The following is a 27,123-nucleotide window of genomic DNA, read 5'->3' on the forward strand; positions in this document are numbered from 1 at the left end:
CCCGACGCAGACTGGGAGACCGCTTTGCTGAACACCTACGCTCTGTCCACCAGAGAAAGCAGGATCTCCCAGTGGCCACACATTTTAATTCCACATCCCATTCCCATTCTGACATGTCTATCCACGGCCTCCTCTACTGTAAAGATGAAGCCACACTCAGGTTGGAGGAACAACACCTTATATTCCGTCTGGGTAGCCTCCAACCTGATGGCATGAACATCGACTTCTCTAACTTCCGCTAATGCCCCACCTCCCCCTCATACCCCATCTGTTACTTATTTTTATACACACATTCTTTCTCTCACTCTCCTTTTTCTCCCTCTGTCCCTCTGAATATACCCCTTGCCCATCCTCTGGGTCCCCCCCCCCCATCTTTCTTCCCGGACCTCCTGTCCCATGATCCTCTCGTATTCCTTTTGCCTATCACCTGTCCAGCTCTTGGCTCCATCCCTCCCCCTCCTGTCTTCTCCTATCATTTTGGATCTCCCCCTCCCCCTCCAACTTTCAAATCCCTTACTCGCTCTTCCTTCAGTTCGTCCTGACGAAGGGTCTCGGCCTGAAACGTCGACTGCACCTCTTCCTAGAGATGCTGCCTGGCCTGCTGCGTTCACCAGCAACTTTTATGTGTGTTGCTTGAATTTCCAGCATCTGCAGAATTCCTGTTGTTTACAACTACACCAGGACTGTAGTTTATTTATCTGTCTAGCTTAAGAAAATGGGGAAACTCTAGAACAAGGGCAGAATGATATAAAATCATAGGTTTAGATTGGAACGTTTCTCTCCATTTATCCTATTAACAGATGGTTCAAAACCATGTTGGTCAGATTCAAAATGATGAGCAAGACCTGAAATATAAGGAAAGGCTTAAATTTGTAGGAGGTAGTTATGAGCTGGAGCTCATTGCCTGTGATGGACTTCAGAGGGTTCCTGTGCTGTGGAAGGCGTCCTGCCTCGTCCCTGTGCCGAAGATGCCGCGCCCCAGTGGCCTCAATGACTACAGACCGGTGGCATTGACCTCCCACATCATGAAGACCCTGGAGAGACTTGTTCTGGAGCTGCTCCGGCCTATGGTTAGGCCACATTTAGATCCCCTCCAGTTTGCCTACCAGCCCTGACTAGGAGTTGAGGATGCCATCATCTACCTGCTGAACCGTGTCTACGCCCACCTGGACAAGCCAGCGAGCACTGTGAGGGTCATGTTTTTTGACTTCTCCTATGCGTTCAACACCATCCGCCCTGCTCTGCTGGGGAGAAGCTGACAGCGATGCCTTCCTGCATGGATTATTGATTACCTGACTGGCAGACCACAGTACGTGTGCTTGCAACACTGTGTGTCCGACAGAGTGATCAGCAGCACTGAGGCTCCACAGGGGACTGTCTTGTCTCCCTTTCTCTTCACTATTTATGCCTCAGACTTCAACTACTGCACAGAGTCTTGTCATCTTCCGAAGTTTTCTGATGACTCTGCCATAGTTGGATGCATCAGCAAGGGGCATGAGGCTGAGTACAGGGCTACGGTAGGAAGCTTCGTCACATGGTGTGAGCAGAATTATCTGCAGCTTAATGTGAAAAAGACTAAGGAGCTGGTGGTGGACCTGAGGAGGGCTAAGGCACCGGTGACCCCTGTTTCCATCCAGGGGGTCAGTGTGGACGTGGTGGAGCATTACAAATACCTGGGGATACGAATTGACAATAAACTGGACTGGTCAAAAAACACTGAGGCTGTCAACAAGAAGGGTCAGAGCCATCTCTATTTCCTGAGGAGACTGAGGTCCTTTAACATCTGTCGGACGATGCTGAGGATGTTCTATGAGTCTGTGGTGGCCAGTGCTATCATGTTTGCTGTTGTGTGCTGGGGCAGCAGGCTGAGGGTAACAGACACCAATAGAATCAACAAACTCATTCATAAGGCCAGAGATGTTGTGGGGATGGAACTGGACTCTCTGATGGTGGTGTCTGAAAAGAGAATGCTGTCCAAGTTACATGCCATCTTGGACAATGTCCCCCATCCACTACCTAATGTTCTGGTCGGGCACAGGAGTATATTCAGCCAGAGACTCATTCCACCGAGATGCAACACAGAGCGTCATAGGAAGTCATTCCTGCCTGTGGCCATCAAACTTTACAACTCCTCCCTTGGAGGTTCAGACACCCTGAGCCAATAGGCTGGTCCCGGACTTATTTCCATCTGGTATAATTTACATATTATTATTTAATTACTTTTGGTTTTATATTGCTATATTTATACTCTATTCTTAGTTGGTGCAACTGTAACGATACCCAATTTCCCTCGGGATCAATAAAGTATGACTATGACTAGAACAGAGGCAGTCAGGACACATCAGAGGAGAACAGGATAGGCATACAATGGATTTTTTCAGGTTTACATTAAACGATTTGGTGACCACGCTAATTGGTTCCATTGTGCAAATGGTCATTTTTTTCCGTAATAATAATTTGAAAATGTTTGTTGTTTGGAGCAAAGGGGAAATTAGAGTGAGACAAGGAACTACAGATTGTGCAGGAAGGAGAACTGGGTGATATGAATTTATTACTTTTGTTATTCTTTGAAATGACTGATGGTGGAGCTGTTCACCATGTGTTTTCACAGTTTGTGCCACCATGGTTTTTATCAGCTGCTTTAGTGTGCATTGCAAGCCAAAGAGCACACAATGCTCTTTAGTTTTATGGTTCCGTTCTTTTAATAGAACAAATTCTATTCAGACCCACAAAGTGTCTAGTAAACCAAATTTTTTTTATTCCACAACAACTATTTGCAGCCAGTCTGCAACTACTTTTTCTAAACCTGTCACTGCCCTCACCCCACTTCCATTTTTCCTTGCATCACCATCACTTCATTTAATTGCTCCTGATCTCCACTTTATTATTTGCTTCCTTTCTTTTCCATGTTGAATATTTCCAGTTTCAGTAGAAGATCAACAACACTGTTCCATTTCTCTTTCCTGCATGCCAATTGTTCTGCTGAAGGTATGCTTTGATTCTGTAATCATATTTTGATATCCATCAATTCTGTGTTATGCTTTATGGTCAGTAAGTCCCCGTGGCCAAATGAGGTCTGTCCATCTATGTTACAGAAAATGGCTGAGGCCTCTGATTGAGATTTTTGCACCTTCAGTTGCTGAGGGTGAGGAGGTTGGAAGTTAGCTAAGGGTGGAGGTTAGATAAAGGTAGCACGGATAAGCCAGGTAACTACTGCCTGGTGATCTTTAAATGGGTGGTAGGGAAGTTACTGAAGAAAATTCTCAAGGAATGGAATTCATCTCATTTGAAAAAAATGAGACCTGATTGGAGATGGTTAACGAACTGTGATGTAGGGGAAAATCCTTCAATTTCATAGTTTATTTTTGAGGACGTAACTAAGACGATAAATGAAGGTAGAGCAGCTATCAATATGAAGTTTAGCAAGGCAGGATCCTGTATGGTTGGCTATCCAGAAGATTAGGTACATGGAGTCCAAGTAATGCTGACTAATTGGAAGCAAAATTGGCTTGGTAATGGTGGGTAGAGGGTGGTGATGAAAGGATCAAATAGTGGTTGGAAGTCTGTGACTGCTGTACAGCAGGGATGAGGCTGGGACCCCTGTTGTTTGTGATTGATACGAACAACTAGGATGCCAGTGTAGGAGGAACTATTAGTAAGTTCAGAAATGGCAGCAAAATTAGTAATGGTGTTGATATCAAGGAAGCCTGTTTGAAAATTCAACAGGATATAAATCAGATAAATTGACTGGACTGAGCTTAATCCAAACAAGAATGAGGTCTTGCTTACTGGAAATTCAAATTCTGGTGACATACAGTGGAAGTGGCAGGAACCTTGGGAGCATTAATGTACAGAGATATCTTGAGTATAAACCCATAGCTGACTGAAAGTGGGGACACCAGGGTGCTGAGGAAGATTTTACATGCTTACCTTCACAGACGGAGCCATCGTATATGAGGATTGGGATGTCATGTTGCAACTGCATCATACTTTGCTTGGATGCTACACTTACAGCAAGGATGTAGTAAGAGTACAGAAGAGATTCACCAGAATGTTGCCTGGAACAGAGGGTAGTATTTTTTTTAGCCTGGTTTATTCTCACTGGAAAGAAGAAAGCTGTAGGGTGACCTCTTGGGGGATTATATAATTATGTCGGTGTAGATACGGTGGATGTTCGATCTTTTTTCCCAGGATTGTGAGTCTAAAACCAGTGGGTACAAGTTTAAAGTGAGGAGGGAGGTAAAGGATACCTGAAGGGTAAATTTCTTAGCCAGAGGGAGGTGGCTACCTGGAGTAAGCAGCCCGAGTATGTAGTAGAGACATACGCAATTATATTTAGTAATAATTTGGATAGGTACTTAGAGAAGGAAAGGAGAATAGAGATACAGGCGTAATGCAGGTCAATGAAATTAGCGCAGATGGGCGTCATGGTTAGCATGGACGATGTGGCCCTAAAGGGCCTGTTTTTGTGCTGTATGATTTTCTGAATGTAAAAGTTGGGATGTTTATGATGTAACTTTACAAACCACTGGTCAGACTGTACTTGGAGATCTGTGTTCAGTCTGGTCATCACAATGAAGGAAGATAGGAAGATGTGGTTATATTGGAGGGAGTTTAAATGTGATTCACCAGGAGATTAGAGGAGTTGACTTTGAACTTTTGAACTCTGAAATTTGAGATTGGGTAGGCTCCCTCCCCCCCCCCCCCCGAAGCAAATGTGGCAGAGAGGTGACCTGATAGATGAAGCATACAGTAGATTAGGTAGATAGAATCTTTTTTTTCTCATAGCAGCGGGTATCAAATACAAAAGAGCATAGATTTAAGGTGAGAGAAATGAATTTTAAGGTAAAGAGTTTACATAGGGTGATGGATATCTGGAGAAGGTAGGTGGTGATTCACTATATTTAAAAGACGTGATATCCATGTCCATAGGTGCCTCAAAATTGTCATGCAAGTTGATAGAATCATTAAGAAGGTGTATGGTGTGTAGGCCTTCATTAGTCAGGTAATTGAGTTCAAGAGCCATAAGCTAATATTGCAGCTCTATAAAACCCTGGTTAAACCACTCTTGGAATATTGTATTCAGTTCTGGTCACCTCCTTATAGGAAGGATGTGGAAGCTTTAGAGGAGGTGCAGAGGAGAGTTACCAGGAAGCTGCCTGGACTGAAGGGCATGTCTTTTGAAGGTAGTTGAGTGAGCTTTTCTCTTTGGAGTGAAGGAAGTTGAGAGCTGACTTGATAGAGGTGTACAAGATGGTAAGATGCATAGATTGAGTGGACAGCCAGAGCCCCCCCCCCCCCCACCCGGTGCAGAAATGGGTATTTAAGGAATTCTTAGATAGGCTCATGGATGATGGGAAAATGGAAGGCTGTGATCTCAGAGCGGAATGAAAGTTTGGCACCACGTTGTGGGCCTTGGGACCTGTAGTGTACTGTAGTCTTCTATGTTCTGAAACTCTTCCTATCCCATTTCTCTAACTTAATTGAAATAACTTAAGACTTCCTTCTCTCTCGTTTGCTTATCTTGTTTTCCTTTAAATGTATACATTTGATTCCCTCAGCTTAAGTTTTCATACAGAGTGTGGTGGTGGATGGAACATGATGCAGAGAGTGCTAGAGGCAGATGCATTAGGGACATTTAAGAAACTCTTAGGTGAAAGAAAAATGAAGGGTTCTGCAGGAGTAAAGCTTTAGATTGATACTGGAGTAGATTAAAAGTCAGCACACTATCATGGGCTGAAGGGCCTGTCCTGTGCTATAATGTTCTATATTCTATGTTCTATGTGACTGTTAGATAGCCAAGGAAGAGAAGGACATGGACCTAATGCTGGCAAAAGAATTTGTATAGATGGGCAGTGAGGTCAGTTGGAAGTAGTGAGCTTGACGAGCAGGTTTCTGTGGTGTACGACTTTGCCCTAACCATAGACCTAATTTTAGTCAAATAAAGCTACTTGGATAAATTTGCAACAGCTTATTAGCTCATGCAAAGTTTTTAATTTAAATAAAACCTGTATCAGCTGTATAAAATATGAAAAGTTAACATCAATTGAGTTGCTATTATCAAATGACACCTCTGAGGCCCATATCTAATTTGTAATTTGAAGCAGTTCCCCAGACCTAATGCTTCTCATACTGGGTCAATGGCCAGTCCAAAACAGTGTATGGTTGCTGTGTACAGTGCAAAAGTGGATGTTACTGTTATTAAATATGTTATAAAAATCTTCTTAAAATTCAATTGGCCACTTAATGCTGAGTGCTGTCCCGATAACTTAAAAGTTCAAAGCTTAACATATTGCACAGTTCCTTACTCTGACCTGTCATTTAAGGATACTTGGATCCATGAAGTATTTTGACTACTATACAAAACTCCAGAGAATTGCAAGTTATAATGTGAATCCATTATGCTTTGGCTTTTAATCTGCAATGCTTGGATATAATGCATTCACTTCTATTAAATGAAAACATAAGCACAGAAATATGACTATGGTCTACTTCTACTCAACAGGAGTTGGAGATTCAGTCTCCTGTACTGCTTAGTTGTATTTTTGCGCTAACCCCATAACCCTTGATTTCAAAGTTCAAAGTACATTTATAATCGAAGTATGTATACTATATACAACCTTGAGTTTTACCTCTTTGCAGTCTTCTTAAAGGCAGCCACAAAACACCAAAAAAATGAACAAATCATGCAAATAATTAAGAAGTAAACAAGTAACACTGTGAACTAAAGTTCACAAAAGAGACTCCACAGCCACGAAGCCAGTCATTGCTGCAGACAGTCCAGGAGCCTGCTAGTTGCAGGCCACAGCTTCATTTCAGTCCAGAGATGAATGAACTGAGCAGTGAGCTGAAGGCTGGCCCATCCTTCGCCTCTGTCTCCAATACCCCTACTTTTCAACCTAGCCTGGTGCTTCAATCAACAAACATCGACTCGTCCCTTGCTCTTGCATCTTAATATCCAAAAATATATCACTTTCTGTCTTACATGTGCTCAGTGGTTGAGTCTTCATGGTCTTAGTTGGCCATCCAGAACCGAGATGAGAAGTTTTTCACTTGGGCTGTATGCATCTTGAGATTGTGATCTCAGCATACTTCAACAGCGAAAGCGTTGTCTCTAGATTTCCTGTCAGTCCCTATAGAACATTATCATTCCAGATGCCAGCTCTTACTTTCTCTTCTGTAGGTGAAACCCCAACACTTCCACCCACCCAACCCAATCTCGCCATTTAGTACGTGCCCTCTCTTCACTTTTACCATCAGGGATGAGGCGCACTCAATGTTTTCCCCTCTGCCATCAAATTTCTGAATGGTCTATGAATGCTACTTCATTATTTAATGTTTGTACTCCTATTTCTTTATTTTTATAACTTGTAGTTTTTGTCTTGCCCTGGACTGTGGCCACAAAGCAGCAAACTTCACGACATGCAGTTTGTCAGTGATAATAAAGCTGATCCTAATTCAATTTTCTCAGCAACTTTAAACTCCTCAGTGTTACCATTTCAGAGCATCTATCCTGGGTCCAGCACATAGGAGCAACTACAGAACAAAGAAAGCACAACAGCACCTCTACTTCCTTAGAAGTTTGCATAGATTTGGCATGACTTTTAAAACTTTGACATACTGCTACAGCTGTGTGGTGGAGAGTATAGTGAGTGGTTGCAACGTATCCTAGTATGGAAACTCCAATGCACTTGAATGGAATTGTCTGCAAACATAGTGGATACAGCGCAGTTCATCATGGGTAAAGCCCTCCCACCACTGATCACATCTACTGTATACGGAAAGCTGTCTGTCGCAGGAAAGCAGCATCCATCATCAAGGACCCCAGTGACCCAGGCTGTCCTCTCTTCTTGCTGCTGCCATCTGGAAGAAGGTGGAGGAGTCTCAGAACCCATACCATCAGGTTCAGGAATATTTATTGCCCCTCGATCAACAGGTTCTTGAAGCAGTGGGAATAACTTCACTTAACTTGACTTGCCCCATCACTGAACTATCCACTCTATCTTTGCGTCTTATCATCTTGTACACCTCTATCAGTCTCAGTCACCCCTATCCACCTCATTTGCATTTCTTTTTTCATTTGATATATCCATACAAGGTTCTGTAGTCAGGGTTTGTTTCTGTCCACTCTGTTTTCAATTTCTTTACTGAAATCTTAAAATTTTCCCACCGTTTTCACTTTTTACTATTTTTTGCTACATTATAAGCCTTTTCAATCCAGTACTTTCTTGGTTAGCATCTCTCATTAGCCATGAGTTTTCTAAGGTTTTTAAGCCTGAAAGATAAATTCTGTTTATTTTTTAAATGTGTTGCTGTTTAATATCTTGCCTTTTAATGTCTCTTCTAATTGTGCTGTAGCTAGCACATCTTGTACCTGCTTAATTTGCATGGTTTAGATTCGAAAACTAGGTTTCTAAATGAACCTAAATCACTTTGATATTTTTGAAAATTCCATCAATTTATGATCATTTTCCCTCAAGGCCCATTAATCTTAATACATAATCTATAAAATAGCTTCCAGTCTCACTGGTTCCACACCATACTGATCCAGTAGACCATCTCTTATGCACATCATGAATTCATTCCACACAGTTACTGCTCATTTGGTCCCAGGTTATGGTTGTTTTTAACAGTCTTTCCCTGCTTTCATTCAGATCACTGCTGTAGTCTTGCGTTTGTAGGTTCTGTGCCTTCCTAATGTAGTCAGTTTATCCATTCTCTTTCTGTACTCTGATTTATTTCCTCCCTTCTCCCTGATAGTTTGATAGACAGCCTTATCTGCAACCTAGATTATTTGCTTGGGCACTGGTCCTCGGCTGATTCGATTGAACCCTTCCTCTCTCCCACTATTGAAACCTAATGGAGGAGGACAGCAACCAAGAGTGGGTGGTGGAGGTGTTCAGAGCTGTCTGCCAGCCCTGCATTCGAGGTCTCTCTTCCCGCTCTCGCTTGATGCTGTCAGAGGATTGTGTCGGAATTTTGGCTTTTGGGCAAAATTTAATTAACGCAATTTGTGGATTGGACTCTGTAGTTCACGTCATGATGCGTTTCTGGTTGCTCCATTTTTTTGTTGTTATTTCATTGGGACGGCCTGCAGGTAATGAATGACGTGCTAAATTAAACTGAATATGCTTAGACTCTTTTAGTTTTGTATTTTATATCCTGTGTTTTTCTACTCATTTTTTGCTGTTTGTGCAATTTTGTTTTTTTTTAACATATGGGGGTGGGGTTTTCTTTGAATGGGTTTCATGGTTTTCTTTGTTTCACGGCTGTCTCTGGCAGGGCGAATCTCAAGGTTGTTTACTGCATACAGGCTTGGATAATAAATGTACTTGGAATTATTTAGTCTGAAAACAAACAAGATCAATAGTATTAAGAGTGGAAATGTGGGTGAAATTATTATTTGTCATGAAATTTGTTGTCTGTGTGGCAGCAATACAATCCAAGACACAATCATAGAGGTAGAAACGTGTTATACTAAGTTTGTATATTAAATAGTTAAATAAGTAGTGCAAAAATAGAAATTTAAAAAGTTGTGAGGTAGTGTTTACGGGTTCAATGTCCATTCAGAAGTCGAATGGCAGATGGGAAGAAGCTATTCCTGAATCATTGAGTGTGATCCTTCAGGCTTCTGTACCTCCTTCCTGGTGGTAGCAATGAGAAAAAGGCATGACCTGGAGATGGCGATGTCCTTAATGATGGAAGCTGTCATTTTGAGGCATCACTCCTTGAAGATGATGTTACGGAGGCTAGTGCCAGAACCTGATAAATCAGATAATCACTTAAGATTATGTTTAGGGACAGAACACATCAACGCCTATCTGTATGATGCCATACAAAACAAGTGTCATGCAACTATGGATAATATTAAAAAAGAGTGGGAAAAGGGGTTGGGTACAGATATAGGGGAGGTTATATGGAATGAGGCTTTGGAGTATGTTAACTCCTGCTCTATCAATGCCACGCATTGTTTAATACAATTTAAAATCCTACATAGACTACATTACTCAAAGGTAAGGATTCATAAAATATTCCCAGAGGTGTCCCCAATGTGTGAGAAATGCCGTCCTCAGAGGCAAATTTGTTACATAGTTATGCTTTATGTCCCAGGATACAAGAGTATTGGAAGCAAATATTTGAGGTCCTATCGAAGATACTAAAGGTTCAGATAATATCAGAACTCTTTTTAATAATTTTTGGAACTTCTGCGAGGTCAAATAAATTCCAGGCTACCCAGCAACAACTCCTGACCTATGGCATACTTAATGGAAAGAAACTCATACTGATGTTCTGGAAAAAGGAGGAAACTCCATCACTCAGACAATGGCTGGCTGCATTAATGGATACTCTGCATCTAGAGAGGATAAGATACTTTATCAAGGACAGACTCAATGAATTTGAAAAAACCTGGCAACCATTACTGTTGTATTTAGAAGAGACCGACAGCTGAACTAAGTGTGGGGGGTGGTAGGACCTAAACAGCACATATGGGAGGGGTGAGGGGTGGGAAGGGGGGGAAAGGAGACGGGATGGTAGGGTTTCCTTTGCTTTTTGCTTGTTTACTATACATACATTCATTAGACTTTCATTATCTTGTTATAAGAAAAGTAAAAAAGAAGCATTGTACTTTAGGACATTGTCGGTTGTGGTTAAGCTGATGTTGCTTCCCAATAAAAACATTTGAAAACAAATGGAGGCTAGTGCCCATGATGGTGCTGACTAAGTTTACAAATCTCTGCAGCTTATTTCGATCCTGAGCAGTGGCCCCACTGCCCCCCCCATACCAGACAGTGATGCAGTCAGTAAGAATGCTCTCCACAGTATATCTGTAAAAATTTGTCAGTGTCTTTGCTGACGTACCAAATCTCCTCAATATAGCCACTATCGTGCTGCCTTTGCAGCTGCATCGATATGTTGGATTCAGGTTAGAGCCTCAGAAATATTGACACCATGAACTTGAAATTGCTCACTCTTTCCACTTCTGATCCCTCTACGAGGACTGGTGTGTGTTCCTTCATTTTGCCCTTTCTGAAGTCCACAATCAGTTCTTTGGTCTTACTGAGGTTGAGTGCAAGATTGTTTTGCTGCAACACCACTCAACTAGTTGATGTATCTCGCTTCTGTATGTCCTCTTATCATCATTTGAAATTCTGCTAACAATAGTTGTATTGCCAGAAAATTTATAGATACCATTTGAGTGGTGCCTAGCCACACAGTTATGGGTGTAGAGAGAGAGTAGAGCAGTGGGCTAAGCATACATCCCAGAAGTGCACCAGTGTTGATTGTCAGTGAGGTGGAGAAGTTACTTCCGATCCGCACGGTCCTTCCTCAAGGAGCAATGAGCAAGAGGGAGAAGAGACCCTTATGTACAGACACCATCCTCTGGCAACAGCGAGCAAGAGGCTGGTAGACAGAGCTGGTAAATGCTCGTCTTCTGCTCACACCTCATGATTTTAATCTTCCTCGCTTTTTTAATGGAGTCATTCGCACCCTATCTCCAGGCTTCTTGGCCTCGACGATGCACACTTGCTTGAATACTCACCAAACACGCTCGGAGACTGCAAAGCACTAGATCACTCAATCAGCCCAAAAGCACACCATTAAAATGCAGATCATAGGCTTCAACAGTAGCAGAACCACATTTGAAAGAAAAGGATGCAAAAGAAGAGAAAGAGGTATTTTTGTAAACTGTCTGGAGGATGTTGCCCTTGGTTGCATTGTTTGCTGTCGCCGTCTTCATCCAGAAATAAGCATGTTATAATTCAAACAGGAAAATTACTGAGATAAATAGGAATGAACTGAGTTCATAATTTGTCCTGTTGTCCATATATTTTATAAATACAAGAACTGCACTACCTAAAATCATCTTTTATTCTTTCCATGTGTTAGAATTTCTACTGAAAATGCTGATTGTTCACTTGTACATGGAAAGCAGTGGTTGGTTACATTAATAATTTTAAACTTTTTGTCCAGGTATGAGCGTCTAGAGGAGCAGTTGAATGATCTGACAGAGCTTCATCAAAATGAAATGTCTAACCTGAAACAGGAACTTGCCAGTATGGAGGAAAAAGTGGCTTACCAGTCGGATGAAAGAGCCAGAGATATCCAGGTACATCCTCTAAAAAAATAGATTTGGTTGGTAAATATATCTGCAATCGGGAAGCATAGTAGTGTAGGTGTTAGTATAATGCTATTATAATGCCTGCAACTTGCGTTCAGTTCTGCCACTGCCTGTAAGGAGTTTGTATGTTCTCCTCTTGACCACCTGGGTGCTCAAGTTTCCTCCCACATTCCATAGACAAACAGGTTGGTAGGTTAATTTGGTTGCATGAGTGCAATTGGGTGTCATGGGCTCTTAAGCCCAGAAGGGCCTGTTACTGTGCTGTATCTCTAAATAAAATAAAAATTCTCCTCCTTGGAGATTTTAAACATTTTTCTAATGGTGAGGTTCTCCTTAACAGGAATAGATTGCACTTTGTTCATCAGATAACTCTGGACCAAACTTACCTTTTTTTTAAAGCAAGCTATTGAGTGGCATTAATGGCCGTACATATCTCCAGATCTCATTGTTTACTTCTCCCTCCCCATGTACGTAGATTAATTGTAGTAGTTTTAAGGTGTTTCTGAATATATCACTTTAGAATTTGTTTCACTATAACTCAACAAAATCTATATTTCATTGATGGATTTGGACAGTAAATTTTGTTGGTGTTTTTTTTTGAAGAGTCACGCTTAAAATGTGATTCTTTAATGTGTTACGTACCCCGTAACTGGGTTGCCAAACCAGCAGAAATGGATCACTCAGTTGGAGTCTGGAGTACTAGAACGAAGAAAGTTTTATTAAAGAAACAAGCAACACAGTAATCGAAAGGATAATAAATGCAACAGTTCAGCAATGATAGCCACACATGTGCACAGAATTAAGATAACAGCATCAATCAAGCTCTATCGTTGTCTAGGGGTAAATGACCAAATTTAAAAGTGACTCAAAGTTCAGTCCAGTTAGTAGTTCAGTTCGCAGTAATTGTTGCCATGGCGATGGACAACGTGGGGGAAGAGAGAGATAGAACAGGAACAACTGATCATTCAGAACGGCTTCACTCACAGACCGGCGAGATTGCTCACAAGCAACTTTTGGGCGGGTCCTTGGTGATGTCACCTGAGGTCACCGACTGTGACCCCTCCTCCAGATGTGGTCGATCCTCTGCAGCGAACCCGGCACCCAGGCAAGGGCGGACACACACCGGGTTCCCGCTGATCGTACCTTTCCACCCTGGTCGTTGTCTGGTACTTCTCACCCACTCGTGAGAGGCGCACCGCTTCCAGGGTCTCGTTACCTCAGGTGGCGTGTGTGTGACCTGCCTTAGCGAACCCGTCCCTTTTTATCCCCCTGCTGGGGTATCGCCTGTCCATCACTTCAAACAGTTCAGGGTTCAAAGGGGGGAGCCGCTCCAGACAGCTCTCTCTCTCCCACGTCCCTTCATTACACATCTCCAGACGCTGCTCCATTGTTCCTTATCTCTCCTTCCCCTGAGGGCAGGTGGCAGACCAACTGCTGATGCCACTGATGCTAGCCCAGGCCAGCAAACATCTTAATTTTATGTGTATTCTCGTCACAAATGTGAGACATTATTTTTAGTATGTGATCTTCAGTCCTTCCTTTTCTTCCAGAGCTGTGTGTGAGCAGAATGAATAGGGCCAGGAAAAAGCTACATTGCACTTGGTTTTGATTTGCCATGTGATAAACTCTGCTGGTTCTCTGGCTCAGCTTGCTTTTCCAACTAATCTCTCTAATTTTAATAGTTCATGATCCCAAATATCTGCTGATTATAGTGTTTAAATTTACCCGGTGACTGGAAAATACACTCCCCTGTGAAGGGAATTCCAAAAATTTAGTACACTGAGCAAAGGTACTACTCAGTCCAATATGTTTGAATCTTTATCTTACAGCAATGAAAAAATACCCTTTCAGTTTATATCCTTTAAAGTACTTTCAAGATCAGTGACATCACCTTTAATTTTTCTAAACTCCAGAGGGAATTGGCCCATTCTAATCAATCATGGAACACCCATCTCTTCCCAGAAATCGATATCATAAATTACTTAGTGATAGTAGTGACAGCCCTATTCTTTCAATGTGTAATATGTTTGCACATGGAATGAAAAGCCCTTTGTTGAAATCTTAGTAAGACCAGTTGCCATATTCCATTTATAAACTATTCAATCTTTTATCTTAATTTATTGCATTCCACCTCATTTCCTTTTGTTCACTATTTCTGCATATGTGCATGAAAACACTCCATCATTTCTATATTATTTATTGCTTTGGAGCTTTTCAAATATGCACTTATACTTATGATTTGGAGTGTCAGTTTTTTTTTATTGCCTCCCACAGCTTCCTTCAGGTCCTGACTTGTTAGGTGGCTTGACAAGCTCAAGAGTTCTTTGCAATCTGGCCCAAATGAGCTGTCTTTACATTTGAGTCTGTGCCAGGACTCTGAGCAGATCCTTTCAGTATGGTTGGATGACAGAATATGATCCTAACACCAATGCATGTGCTCAGGAGTTCTTTGTGGTGTGTGTCTCATGTATGCAGCAGTCTTGTATTTTCTATGTTCATTGGAGATCCCTTATTGTAATTTCAACTAATCAGTTGAATTGACACATTAAAAAAAACATTTATAATTGATTGCCCTATCACTATAAAGGGTGAAGTTATGATAGGCAGGGTTACATGAGCTAAATTTGTCTCCCCTTGTGTGTATGAAAATCAAAGGTTTAAATGAGTTGCTTAATATGATTAAAGGAGTTGAGGACCTATATCTGGGGAGTTGAGAAAATATTAGCGTAAACCTTAAAATTTAATGCCAGGCTGTCAAGAAGCACTTTACATAAAATTTATTGAGAATTTGAAACCCTCTTCCCAGAGCTTGTTAAGGTTGTGCAGCATTTGAGCACTTAGTGAAATTGATTTTGATGGATGGAGGCACTGGGTATGTGGAACCAAGACAAAGAATGGGACTTGAGATATGATCAATAGTGGTCTATCTGGAGGAGGAACTGAAGGGTTGCTTTTGATCGAATGTTCTTATAAAATATAAACTGTTGCGTGCATTAAGGAAGTAGAATTTAATCTCTATTTCCCTGTGTGATACATTCTTTATCAGGAAGGGGAATTACAGATAGAATTGTTTTCAGTTATTTTGCACACTGTGCGTCCACATGAAACCTGGTGTTGGTGGGGGACAGTAGGCACGAATTGGGATATGATATGTCAGGCCATTAGATGTGAAAAATTGTTGAAAATGAGAGCTGAAGAATGTCTGTGGTGTGAATGTGTGTGGGTGTAAGGGAGGTTCAGGATGTTCATATCAACTTTTGCTCAAACAGGCTTTGATGCGGTATATCCAAGATAATCTTGCACTGCAAAATGTATTGTTCAGCCAAGGATACTCCCGATAAGTGCAACAGTGTTTGAATAGACACATTCCTGAACTGTCTGAACCAGTTCTGACTCATTCTAGGCTACTCTACGTTTTCAACTGACCACACAACACTGTAGCCACAAATTCAGTTGCTCAGTGCTCTTTAACCTTTCCAAGGACTGCAGATCTTTTGCATTTTTCACATCCCAGATGTTTAACAGCTGCCAAAGTAATTTTCTCGTTCTTTTATCCATCCTTAAATAATCCTTTTTCATTCTTCCTTTTTTATTCTCGCTTCCAGTTTAGATTTTCAGTTAGTTCCTCCTGCCAATTTTGTAATCGCCATTCATTCCAGACTGAATTTTCAGGTTGATTTTCAAATTTCTAATTGATATTGGAAAGTGGAATCAAATAATGGTCTGAAGCTAGGAAAATTACTTACTTACATTAGCAAAACTGCTGGATACACATTTTTTTAAAAACTTGCAGATGTTTTTGTTTTGTGTCCTCTCTCCTGCCTTCCACTGGGTCCAAGAGGATGTTAGTAAAATTTGAGTTTCTGCAAACCAGAATTCTATGCTAAATTTGCATTGTCCATCAATTCTTAAGTCATTTAGATTGAGATTGCAAGGTTAATTTTTATATTGGTTAGAGATTCCTTAAATGTTTGAAGATTTTTTAAAAAGCTGGTGACGAACAAGGCTATGTTTTCTAATTTTGTTTTTCTTGTAAATTGCCTTATCATTAATATAAGGGGTGTTGGTAATACCAAGACTTTCCAATGTTCCCAAAATTTCCAATCTATATACCAGTCCAAGGTCTTTCATATCTTGTATTTGTCCCTGCTTCTATCACTTCCTCTGGCAGCTCATCCACATACCCAGCAAACTCCAAGTGGAAAAACTTGTCTCTCAATCCCCTTTATATCTTTTCTGTCTGTTGCTGTGTTTCTCTGTATCTCTGTGCGTCTCTGTCTCTCTACCACCACCCCCCACCAAGTTTTAGATTCCTCCAGGAAACGGTCTGTGACAATGACCATCTACTTTGTTTATGAACTTTGTTATATTGTCTATAATTCATTTATTACCTAAACTTAATATCTGTAACATGGTACTGTGCACCTTTTGCTTTGTACCGATTACATCTCAGTTCCAGCCTTGCAGCAAAGGTGTTTTCCACAGCAACCATTCTATCTTGGATTGGATTCCTTGTTCAGTCTAGCCTCATAGTAATCATAAAAATCTCTCTTCACTGAATCAGAATCAGGTTTAATATTACTAGTACATATTGTGAAATTTGTTGTTTTGCATCAGCAGTGCAGTGCAATACATTAAAAATGCTATAAATTACAATAAGAAGTATATATTAGAAAATTAATTTAAATAAGTAGTGCAATAAGAGAGCAGGAGTAAGGAAGTAGTGTTCATGGTCTGTTCATAAACCTGTTGGGAGAGGTGAAGAAGCTGTCCTTGAAACGTTGACTATGTTTCTTCAGGCTTCTGTACCTCCTCTGTGATGGTTGTAATAAGGAGAAAGCATGTCCTGGGTGATGGGCATCACCTTTTGAAGACTCCTCTATTCTGGAGAGGCTAGTGCCCACGATGGAGCTGTCTGAGATTACAACACTCTATGTAGCCTTTTCCAATCCTGTGTAATGGTCCCTCCATACCAGACAGTAATGCAACCAGTTAAAATCTTTAGAAACTTGTTTTGTCTTTGGTGACATATCAGATCTTCTCAAACTCCTACTGAAATGTAGCCACTAATGTGCCTTCTTTATAATTGCATCAATTTGTTGGTCCCAGGATAGATCTTCACTGTACTCTCTTTTGTTTGTGCTCGACAGGAGGCTCTGGAGTCGTGTCTTACCCGGATAACCAAGTTGGAACTTCAGCAGCAACAGCAGCAGGTGGTGCAGCTGGAGGGTGTGGAGAACGCTAACGCACGGGCACTTCTGGGCAAATTCATCAATGTCATCCTAGCACTCATGGCTGTCATATTGGTGTTCGTCTCCACCATTGCCAACTTCATCACTCCTCTCATGAAGACACGATTCCGGGTTCTAAGCACACTACTACTAGTGCTGTTCCTTGTTTCTCTGTGGAAGCAATGGGACAATATTGTATACTTCTCAGAACAGATCTGGTTGCCCAGTTGATCTCAATACATTTAATAACTGGCGGATGGCGCAGTTTTTTTTTAAACAAGGTTTTTGGAACTTGTTAATTTTCTCTTCTCGTCCACTGCCTTTGCCACTTCTCGTTGAAAACATGTTCAGTTTATGGGCACGTGCAACTGTGCAATTTGTGACAAGATGGAGCCCCGACAAAAGGCAGAAGACAGCTGATTAAACCTCTCCTTTTTTGTAGAAGGTTTTAATCGAAAAGGCTCTGAGAAATTGTTTGCACGTACACTGATGCAAGCAATGAAGGAATGCAATATGTGGAAGACATTGCTCTCACTGTACTGTACCATTTCAGTATTTTTATTTGTTTTCTTGTTAACTTATAACAAATATTTAATTTTTTTGAGGGAGGAGCAGGGAAAGAAAATGTATTGTTTGCGTGAGTGCTTATATATTTATTATAACTAATATACATTCGGTTATATAGCAAGAATGGTTTGCAAAATCCCTTAAACTTAACCACATTGCACATTCCTGTTTATGTGAAGCAATCTGTGAAACTCATTCAAGATAATTTTTAAGGCACTCGGTGGAGAACTGTCGGAGATAATTTTGTTGGACAGCTCCAGTAACCAGTGAAGGAAATTTCATTTGGGAATGTTTGCAATGAAATCGTTAGAATATTGGAGGAAAATTCTTAGATGCTCTTGGCAATGCATTATTCCTGCAATGGACCATTTCTTTTAGTTTAAATTTTCCAGCGTTGCATTCTTCTCAATATACTTGTTTGCTGCTGCCAGTGATCAGTGCACTGGCTCAGAATGAAGTGGTAAGCGGGTGCATTACTGAATATTGAACGTAGGAAGTCTAGGGATCTCTCTTCAGTAGGAAGTAGGTACATTTATAACATGTTGAAAAACATTTGAGTGTGTCATTAGGAATTAAGACCATCATGGTAAATGCTACTAATTAAATTATTTACATTTTTAAACGCATTTAAGTACAATAGTTTATTGCACTTTGTTCTCCCCACTAACACATAGCATTTGGTCTGTTAACTTGGCAGTGGCCTTGCCCTATGACCATATTGAATCCAGTGCTTAAAAGCAAGAGGAGCTTGTTGGGATAGAGATTAAAATTGCACAAGGTAGATTCCACCCCCATCCCATGCTGCAGCAATGCCATATTGTTGCAGGGTATGTTAGTGCTGTGTGTGTGAATGAGTGAGTGATGTAAGTGATGCTTGAGAACTTCATCGGAACGTAGTGATTTTTTTCCAGCCTTTTTCTTTGAGTTTGTTTTTAAAATATTTTTATTTGTAAGCAGCATTTGGAGGAAGAGCAGAAGAGTATTCCCCTCCCCAAAGCAGCAACTAAATAAACAATACCTGATAGATCAATGTCGATCACCTTTTTGCTTTCTACCCCTTTATCCTCTTATTTTATTTTCACAGACCATTGTGAACAAAGGGTGAGCAAATGCCTTAATGGATTGATTATTTTATATCAGTAAACATGAAGTGAGGAACACAATGCAACACTGTAAGGGAGAGGTCCAGTGTAGCAACGTAAGAAGGAGATCGTGGCATGAACCTACACAGCAAGCAAAATCGTTACATGTAAGCCATAAAATGGGCTGCAGAACAATCACATGGCTGTTTCCCATTAAAAGCAAGCAGATTCTAAATCAAACCACCAACCACACATTTGGTGAAGAAAGTGCTTCTGCCATTTTAATCTCATCCAACTATGTGGAGGTCACTTTTTTTTTTGCCCTATTTCACATTCTTCTATCCTGGTGACCTATGGTTTTATTGGTGTTTAATGCTGACTCATAATTCCAATGAGTGTGCACTGTTTGCACAACGGCACATTGGATGGAGTAAGGGAAGGCAGCTGTGATAAGATTCCTCCATCACAAAATTGATAATTAGCTGAAAGTATCAATAACTATGCTAGATGGAATGCAGGGGGAAAAAATTCCCAAAGACTACCACATCTCAACACTTGCTTTTCTGCTTTAGTCAGAACATGCAGCCTGTTTGTTAGTGCCAGATGTGGTTAAGATGGTAGTAATGTTATTTGAGTCAGTGCACAAAGAGACAGGGTGGCGTTGTTGGGTGAGACCTGCCACCTCATGTTGGTGGGCATGAGCATTTTATGTCACTCATTCAGGAGGAAGTAGAGATCTTTTCCTACTATCCTAGCCGACGTTAAGTAGCATTAGGACAGCTTATTTTCTGCCTGTTATCAAATTGCAGTTTACGGTTCAGTTTGCAAAATGTCTGCTGAGTTTCCTTTATTTTTATAAGTATTTCTACAATTTTATTACTTCATCTGTATGAAGGGCACTGTGAAAATGCAAATCTTGCACAAAAGGCATTATACTAATTTGATAAGATATGTTAACTTAAGCAGGGTCCAGTGTTACTAGAACTAGGTGTATAGGCTCAGTGGCCTGAAAATCAATGGGATTGGAAGTAATTTGCTGGAATCTGCCTGGGCTGTGTTCATTGTTATTATGAAGGCTGAGTGTGCAAATATATTAGACAGTACAGCTCTCAACTCAAATAAAGGAGAAGATCCCAGATTTATTTGCCAAATTGTAATGTAGCAGCAAGGGTGGTAGGAAGACCCAAACTGGCTTCAGTTGGGGAAGGGGAAGGGAAATCGGATATGGTTCTGTCTGCTGACCCATATTTAACAACTTCTGCATGCGTTCACATGCTGAGGTCGAGTGAGACTCCACTGGGCTAAATCCACAACTGAGCAGCATTCCTGTTGTGCCTTTGGGGCTGGTGCACAGGAATGATAGCTTGAGCAAGGTTGAGAGCAAAACTGTGTCAAAGCAAAGAGTCTATGTTAAAGCAGGGAAGCAGAGAAAATGAAAGCAGAAGAGCGAGAGACTTTAAAAAATATGAAATTAAATAGTTTAATCTGCTTATACTGCAATTAAACCCTATCACAGCATATTTGGTGCTAGTATAATGTGTGAGGATGTGGTGTCAGCGGGGTCTAACTAATCCATCAGTAATACACTTTGTATAACAGGAAGGGCGATATTGCAAGGTAATATGCTGTTAACACAATTGAAGTTCTCACCATTTAGGAAGGGATGTGCTTTCCTGTATGGGAACATCATGAGGAAAAAGGAGTGTACAGCATGAAGGTCATTTTCAAATCTCCAGTGTAACAAGACGTGTTTTAATATATGAAAAAATGATATAGGGGTGTTTAATTTCTAATTTGTTTGACAAATTTATAATGTTTATTTTTCCAGTTTTAATTCCCAGATGTACATTTACTAAGGAAGCTGATTTTGTAAACTTCACTATACCATTGCTCTCCTGACAACAGTGATATTAAAATACTTCTGATAAGAGCATCTAATTATAATATGGCAAGTTTACCTGGGTGTTTCCATCAATAATGGCCATAGGGATTTGAATTGAAAACTTAAGGACAAACTTAAAATATGGGATTGAATTATGCTTGCATGGCTTGGTCCATTTATCATCATTCCCAACACCATGGGACAGTGATCAGTGAAATACGTACATTAAAATAATTCAGAATAATGTTCAAGTAAACAGATTACTGGAACTAAGAATTACAAGTAGGTTGTATAGAATAAGATGATCACTGTCCCACTTTTTCATGTTAATAATTACTAGTCCTAAAGGACCATGATTTAAAACTTGGCATTTGGTTTTGTTAGTTTGAAACTGGCAAATCTCTCCTTTCACTTCAGGTGCCAAGAGCCGAGTCCGTAACCCATCACATTACATTCCTTATGATTATATTTAAACCAATGAACCAGTTACCTGTTAAAGTAAATTGTTATGCATGATAGAAATCTGAAGCAGAAATGGAAAATTCGGGAAAAGTACACTGGTCTGTCAGACATCTCAGAAGTGAACAGACAAGTTAGATTCTGGGTTATGAAACTTTAAAATGTGAAGATTAAGTTGCAGGCAGGCATGTTAATAGCTTCAGAAAAATGGGGAAGGGGTCAAATATACATTCACAGGCAAATTGCATGAAGAAGTGTGATTGGAATAATAGAATAGATTTGTATTTTATCATTTCATTCCTGATGAGCCTTTGAATTTGTAAGTGTATATTTGTTCTTATGTCAACCCTTCCCACTTTTTCTAATTGGGTTTTCACATATTCCTTATGTCTTCGAAAAATGATCAACAGTATATTCAAAATGAAAAATCAATAAAAACGTATGTTCTAAATCTTACCTACTCTCTCTGGGGAACTCCACAATTTTCTCTTTCTGGTTAAGTTAGTTACTGGGATTTAGTTTTGAATCTTTCAGAAAATAGTGATTCATGATAAAACTTCAGAAAATGAGATAGGTTGTTGTAAAGTCCATCGTCAAAGCACCAAACTGTCTGTGTGATTTGGTGTATGGACAGATTCTAATTTTGCACAGCAGCAGCAAATGATGCTAGTAATTCAAATGCAAATGCATCTTCACTGCAAATAGTATGCCGTGGATATGGTTATGAAGCGGATGAGAGCTAAGTGAACAGGAAAAGTGTCATGCTGTAATTGCAAATCTAAGAACTTTTGGATGGATGCTATTTCACAATTTTTGTATTTGCAATTTTGACACAGCCATTAAAATTTTCAAGTGTTGATAGTCATATAATGAAGTTTGTTAGACACAAAGTTAAAAACCAAAGTTTTCATTGTAGAAATGATTCCACGTTGGGGAAAATTTCTGCCATCACGTAGTGAACTTGTAAATATTTCCCACGTATGTGATTTTAAAAATTGCTCTATAATAATGGAATTCATTCCTCCTTAAGTATCAGCCGCTAGACAAATAATTTGATTATTCACCTTTTCAAATTTAAGAGTATTGTACTTTGAAATTTACTGCCACTTCCTGAATGGAGCTCTCCTTGAGAATCTTCAGCTCTTGCACCATCAAGCACTTTACACGGGCAGAATAGACCTTTGTAGTAATCTGTCAAAAAGAAATGCGCTATTACATTGGCGCGCAAATGCAGGAGGTAAACGATCCTGGTTTGGGAGAATAGCCTCTGTGTGCTGTACTGTATTATCATTGTTGCACTGGACTATACTATGAAAAAACATGGCTAAGAGTTTGAATGCACAGGTCCTGATGCTCCTCCATTCTACTGAAGCAAGCTGTCTTACTCCAGTGGCAGACTGGTGGACCTCCAATTTTCGGGGGTCTGTTATTTCACTGGTTCTCTGAATGTCATGTTATTTACATTAAACAGTGTCACTAACGGAGGAAGAGCAGCATATCTACCATTGATTGCAACTTGTGTTATTAACACTTTACCTTAATGTGGAGAGAATAAGTTATGGATCACAATATAACGCCTAGTTTATTTTGTTAGTAGGAGTCTCTGGTAACTAACCAGAGTTAGTTATTTATGAGTGTATGAAAGAAAACCAGTCTTTCAATTGAAATAAAAAGGATGGCTCCCTGCAAATGGTATGTTTTATTTTTTTACATGTATTTTAATATTACCTTTTATGCCTTATGAGCTGGCTCCCGATGCCAAGGTCCCAGTTGAAAAGAGCTCATGATCAGCATAAACAGAAGGTGGTGTTGGAAATCGAGAGTACATTTTATTTCCTCCTTAGAGGGTCATCATCTTGTTGTGCTGGAGAGGCTTGTGAGTTTCTGAGATCCCAAGAGCAATGCTGTCTGGTGTTTAGCTCCTGGTAGGGTCACCCATGGTGGTTAGGTCAATTGGGAGTTTCCAGACTAAAACCTCCACAGAGGAGTTGGCAGAAGATGACACATCACAACGGAAGTGAAGACAGAGGAAGGCTGCAGCAGTGAAGGGTCCCCTGTCATCTTGCATTCCATACCACTGGACCCTTATCCTGACCTGTCAAAGACCATGTGGTGGCTGCCCATGATCAGCCTTCACACTCTTAACAATATTACGCACAGACGTTCTCCGTTAACAGAATAGCCCCCTAGGAGAACGTCATACTGGACTTTAGTGTCACATGACATTTTATTTGCGGTGTATCCCCGATCTGTGGTGGAAAAATGTGGTTTGCTTTAGTTCAACGACCTTTGCTCCATGCCAGTGATTCCCTGTCCCTGCAAAAATAACGGAGATTAGGCATGATCAGTTTTCTGGCTGGACTAATGTTGTATCTTTCTGTTATATATGGCCACTTTCTAGTATAGAGAACCATGAAGAATGCATGACCTGCTATATTTTAATCTCGCTGTAGCCAAGGAAATTAATTTTTTTTAATTTAAAATTTCAACAAAAAGCACTCCCCTTCAACTACTTCCTTTTTGTGTTTAACTTAGTACCCAAAAAGCTCTGTTATGTCCCTCTTGAGGCAAGGCTACAATGTGAGAGCTGATCCCGTTCAAAGACAACCGTGTGTATTAAAATCTATTTGCTGTTCACATGGAATTACAAGACAGTTTGCTTCAGTTGCACAAACGAAGTAATAGAACACGTTTATGAAGTGGATTACAACAGTTGTGCAGGATTTAGAACACAGAGTTACAGCCCAATTCAGCCCACCTATCTTCTGCTGACCTTTTAGCTTACTCTAAGATTAATCTAACCCTTCTTTCCACATAGCCCTCTGTTTTTCTATCATCCATGTGCCTATCTAAGAGTCTTAAATGTCTCAAATGTATCTGGCTCTACCACCACCCCGGCACACAATTCATGCACCCACCACTCTGTGTGTGTGTAAATTTTTTTTAAAATCCTCAGAAATCAACCCCCCACCAAACTTTCCTACAATCACCTTAAAATTATGCCCCCCTTCTTTACTAATGTTGCCCTTACTAATTAAGAACCTATGACCCTTCCTTTTAAGTATACTCGCCAGTGCCAATTAAAACCTGAATATAAAATATATACAAATACAAAACTGGCTAAAACTAGTGGATATCTAAAAAGTACAAAACCATCTAGTCAAATGTGCAATAAGGCAAAGGAGATGGTGATGAACTTTAGGAAGACTAATCCTGCATTTTTCCCTATTACTATTGATGGTGAGGACCTACAAGAACCTGGGGGTGCACCTGGATGACAGGCTTGGGTGGAGCATCAACACAGAGGCTGCATACAAGAAGGGCCAGCGTCACCTCCACTTCCTGAGGAGACAGGTCTGTTGGAGTATGCAGGTCTCTCCTTCATATATTCTACCAGTCCGTTGTTGCCAGTACAATCTTCTATGTGTGGTGTGCTGGGGCAAAGGTATCAACATGGGTGCTGCTAACAGGCTCAATAAGCTGATTAGAAAGGCCAGCTCTGTTATCAGAGTCAAACTGGACAAGCTGGAGGGTGTGGTAAAACAAAGGACCCTACGGAAAATCCTGGCAATTCTGGACATTGTTTCTCACCCTCTGCATGCCACCTTGGCTGAACAGAGGAGCACTTGTAACAATAGACTAAGACAGCTATGTGAGGTCATTCTTGCCCTCAGTCATTAAGCTTAAATGAGTCATCCTATAGCCAGGAAGTTGATGGCCTCCTCCTGTTTGACTGAGGTAACTTTTTTTTATTCTTTCTTGCTTCTCTCCTAATATTTGTATATCTGTGCAATTGTAATGCTACCGTGACACTGGGATTTCCTTTGGGATCAATGAAGAATCTAGCTATCTACAAGTAGATTAAGCCTATCCAGTTTTAATACTGTATAAACAATTTTCCTGTACTTGTTCTCTCCCACAACAGAGAACATGTGTGGAACTTGCACTGTTTCCTCGAGACACTTTTATTGATTGAAGGGCAAAGTCCACTGTGTTGCATTAAAGAATATAGAAGCCTAAAGGTTATGTGTAACAAATGCTAATTCTATGGAAGTCGCAACTCCTTCAGCCGTTAAACTAACTGTAATCCACCACAATACTCTTTGTGTGATACAAGGTCCAAAGTTTATTTTGTTACTTAATAAGATAACCTGAGGTTAAATTATACCATTGTGCACTATTGATTGAATTATTCAATTGCTTGCATTGACACGCCCTTAACGTATGCTGACTGTTAAGCCATGTCGGGCACCTGCTTCATGTTTTATTGTCTCACCAGCTCCAGGGAAGAAGCTTGTAAAAACTCTGACTGTTTCTGTAGAGTTTATAGGTACTTCCAGTGTAAATGGTGATAGTATGTAGCAATTGGAGTAGTTCCAATGCTATCATTTCAAGGTTATACCTATTTAAAATTGTTTTCTCTTACTTACTTGTTACATGATATTTATTACTCAAAAGCAATTCTTACGGATGCTTTTCCACAAGCCCCAAACTACTCAAGACTTATCTGTATATGAAATATGTATAGATTTTTATTTTTTAAGGAATATTTGGCTGTGTGGTGGAGTCGTAAGAATGGTGTAATCAGGGTGCAGAGCACAAGATGTATTGCATTTTTTTAGGCCACCCAGAGATCCATTCTATGTGCAGTTCACTGTGCATGAATTTATTCCTGATTATCAGTCCTAAAATTAGGCATTAATTGTTTGAATAAGTTCTTTGTTTACCAGAGATGGCTTCAAAGTATGTGTTAATATAACAAAGTTTATCAGGGTTTCAAACAAGAGCAATCTACAGATGTTGGAAATCCAAGCAACACACACAAAATACTGGAGGATCTCAGCAGGCCAGGCAGCATCTATGGAAACGAGTACAGTTGACATTTCAGGCCAAGGCACTTTAGCCAAGGTTTCAGGGGTTATCAGGATTTCTACAGTTTTGACCTTCAGCATTTCAATGTTTCTCCACTTCCAGTCCTATGCTAATCCCATGTAGATCATTTAATTCTAAGCGTGTGTTGACGACTTTGCATCACCTTGGGCTGCCGTTGGGATACGGTGTTAGACCAGTGCAAGATCCCAATCCTGTTTCGCTTGTTGAGATATACAAAATTATGAGGGGTATAGATAGGGTAAACACCTGTAAGCTTTTCCCCCGAGGTTGGGTGAGACTACAAGTAGAGATCATAGGCTTTGGGTGAAAGATTAAATATTTAAGGGGAACCTGAGGGGGGAGCTTCACTCAAGGTGCTATGAGTCTGGAACGAGCTGCCAGAGGAAGTGGTGAATGTGTATTCAATTGCAGTACTCAAGAGAAACTTGGATAGGTACTTGGATGAGAGAAATATGGAGAGCTATTGTCCGGATGTGAACTGATTGGACTAGGCATAACAACAGGTCATCACAGACTAGTTGAATTGAAGAGTTTGCTTTTGTGCTGTAGTACTTTGTGACTAAGTGATGAGGCTGAGCAGTCATTACATGGCAGTGTGCCTGTGATGATCTGAATTACCTGAGCATGCCTGGAGGAATGGACAGAAATCAGACGACTGATCCTACCTCTGAATCCTTTACAAAAGGACTCTGTCCTAACGATAATATTGTAGTGGTCGGAAGGGAAAACAAAATTAAAACCTGAATAGTGTATGGATTTCAACAGGAAGCTATTTGAATTTAAATCTGAAGCTCTCAGATTCTTTGACCCTCCAGATGCCCAATTAAAATTGGGCTCTTTTCCCACAACTACCGAAACATACATTACTGCTGCGGAACTTAATACTTC

General features: G+C 40.5%; 1 protein-coding gene across 9 annotated transcripts in view; it reads left to right on the top strand.

Moving 5' to 3' along the window:
* tmcc2 (transmembrane and coiled-coil domain family 2) overlaps positions 1–23,024 on the top strand; it is a 189,033-nt gene extending 166,009 nt beyond the window's left edge. For all 9 annotated transcript variants that reach the window (XM_063065373.1, XM_063065372.1, XM_063065370.1 and 6 more), the window contains 2 exons: positions 11,974–12,109; positions 17,272–23,024. In XM_063065373.1, coding sequence (XP_062921443.1) covers positions 11,974–12,109; positions 17,272–17,583 — 448 coding nt within the window. In that variant the 3' untranslated portion in view covers positions 17,584–23,024. The remainder of the gene's footprint in view (positions 1–11,973; positions 12,110–17,271) is intronic.
* Positions 23,025–27,123: the final 4,099 nt, after the last annotated feature.

The sequence above is a fragment of the Mobula hypostoma genome, chromosome 13 (assembly GCF_963921235.1).
Source record: "Mobula hypostoma chromosome 13, sMobHyp1.1, whole genome shotgun sequence".
NCBI classification, from domain to species: domain Eukaryota; kingdom Metazoa; phylum Chordata; class Chondrichthyes; order Myliobatiformes; family Myliobatidae; genus Mobula; species Mobula hypostoma.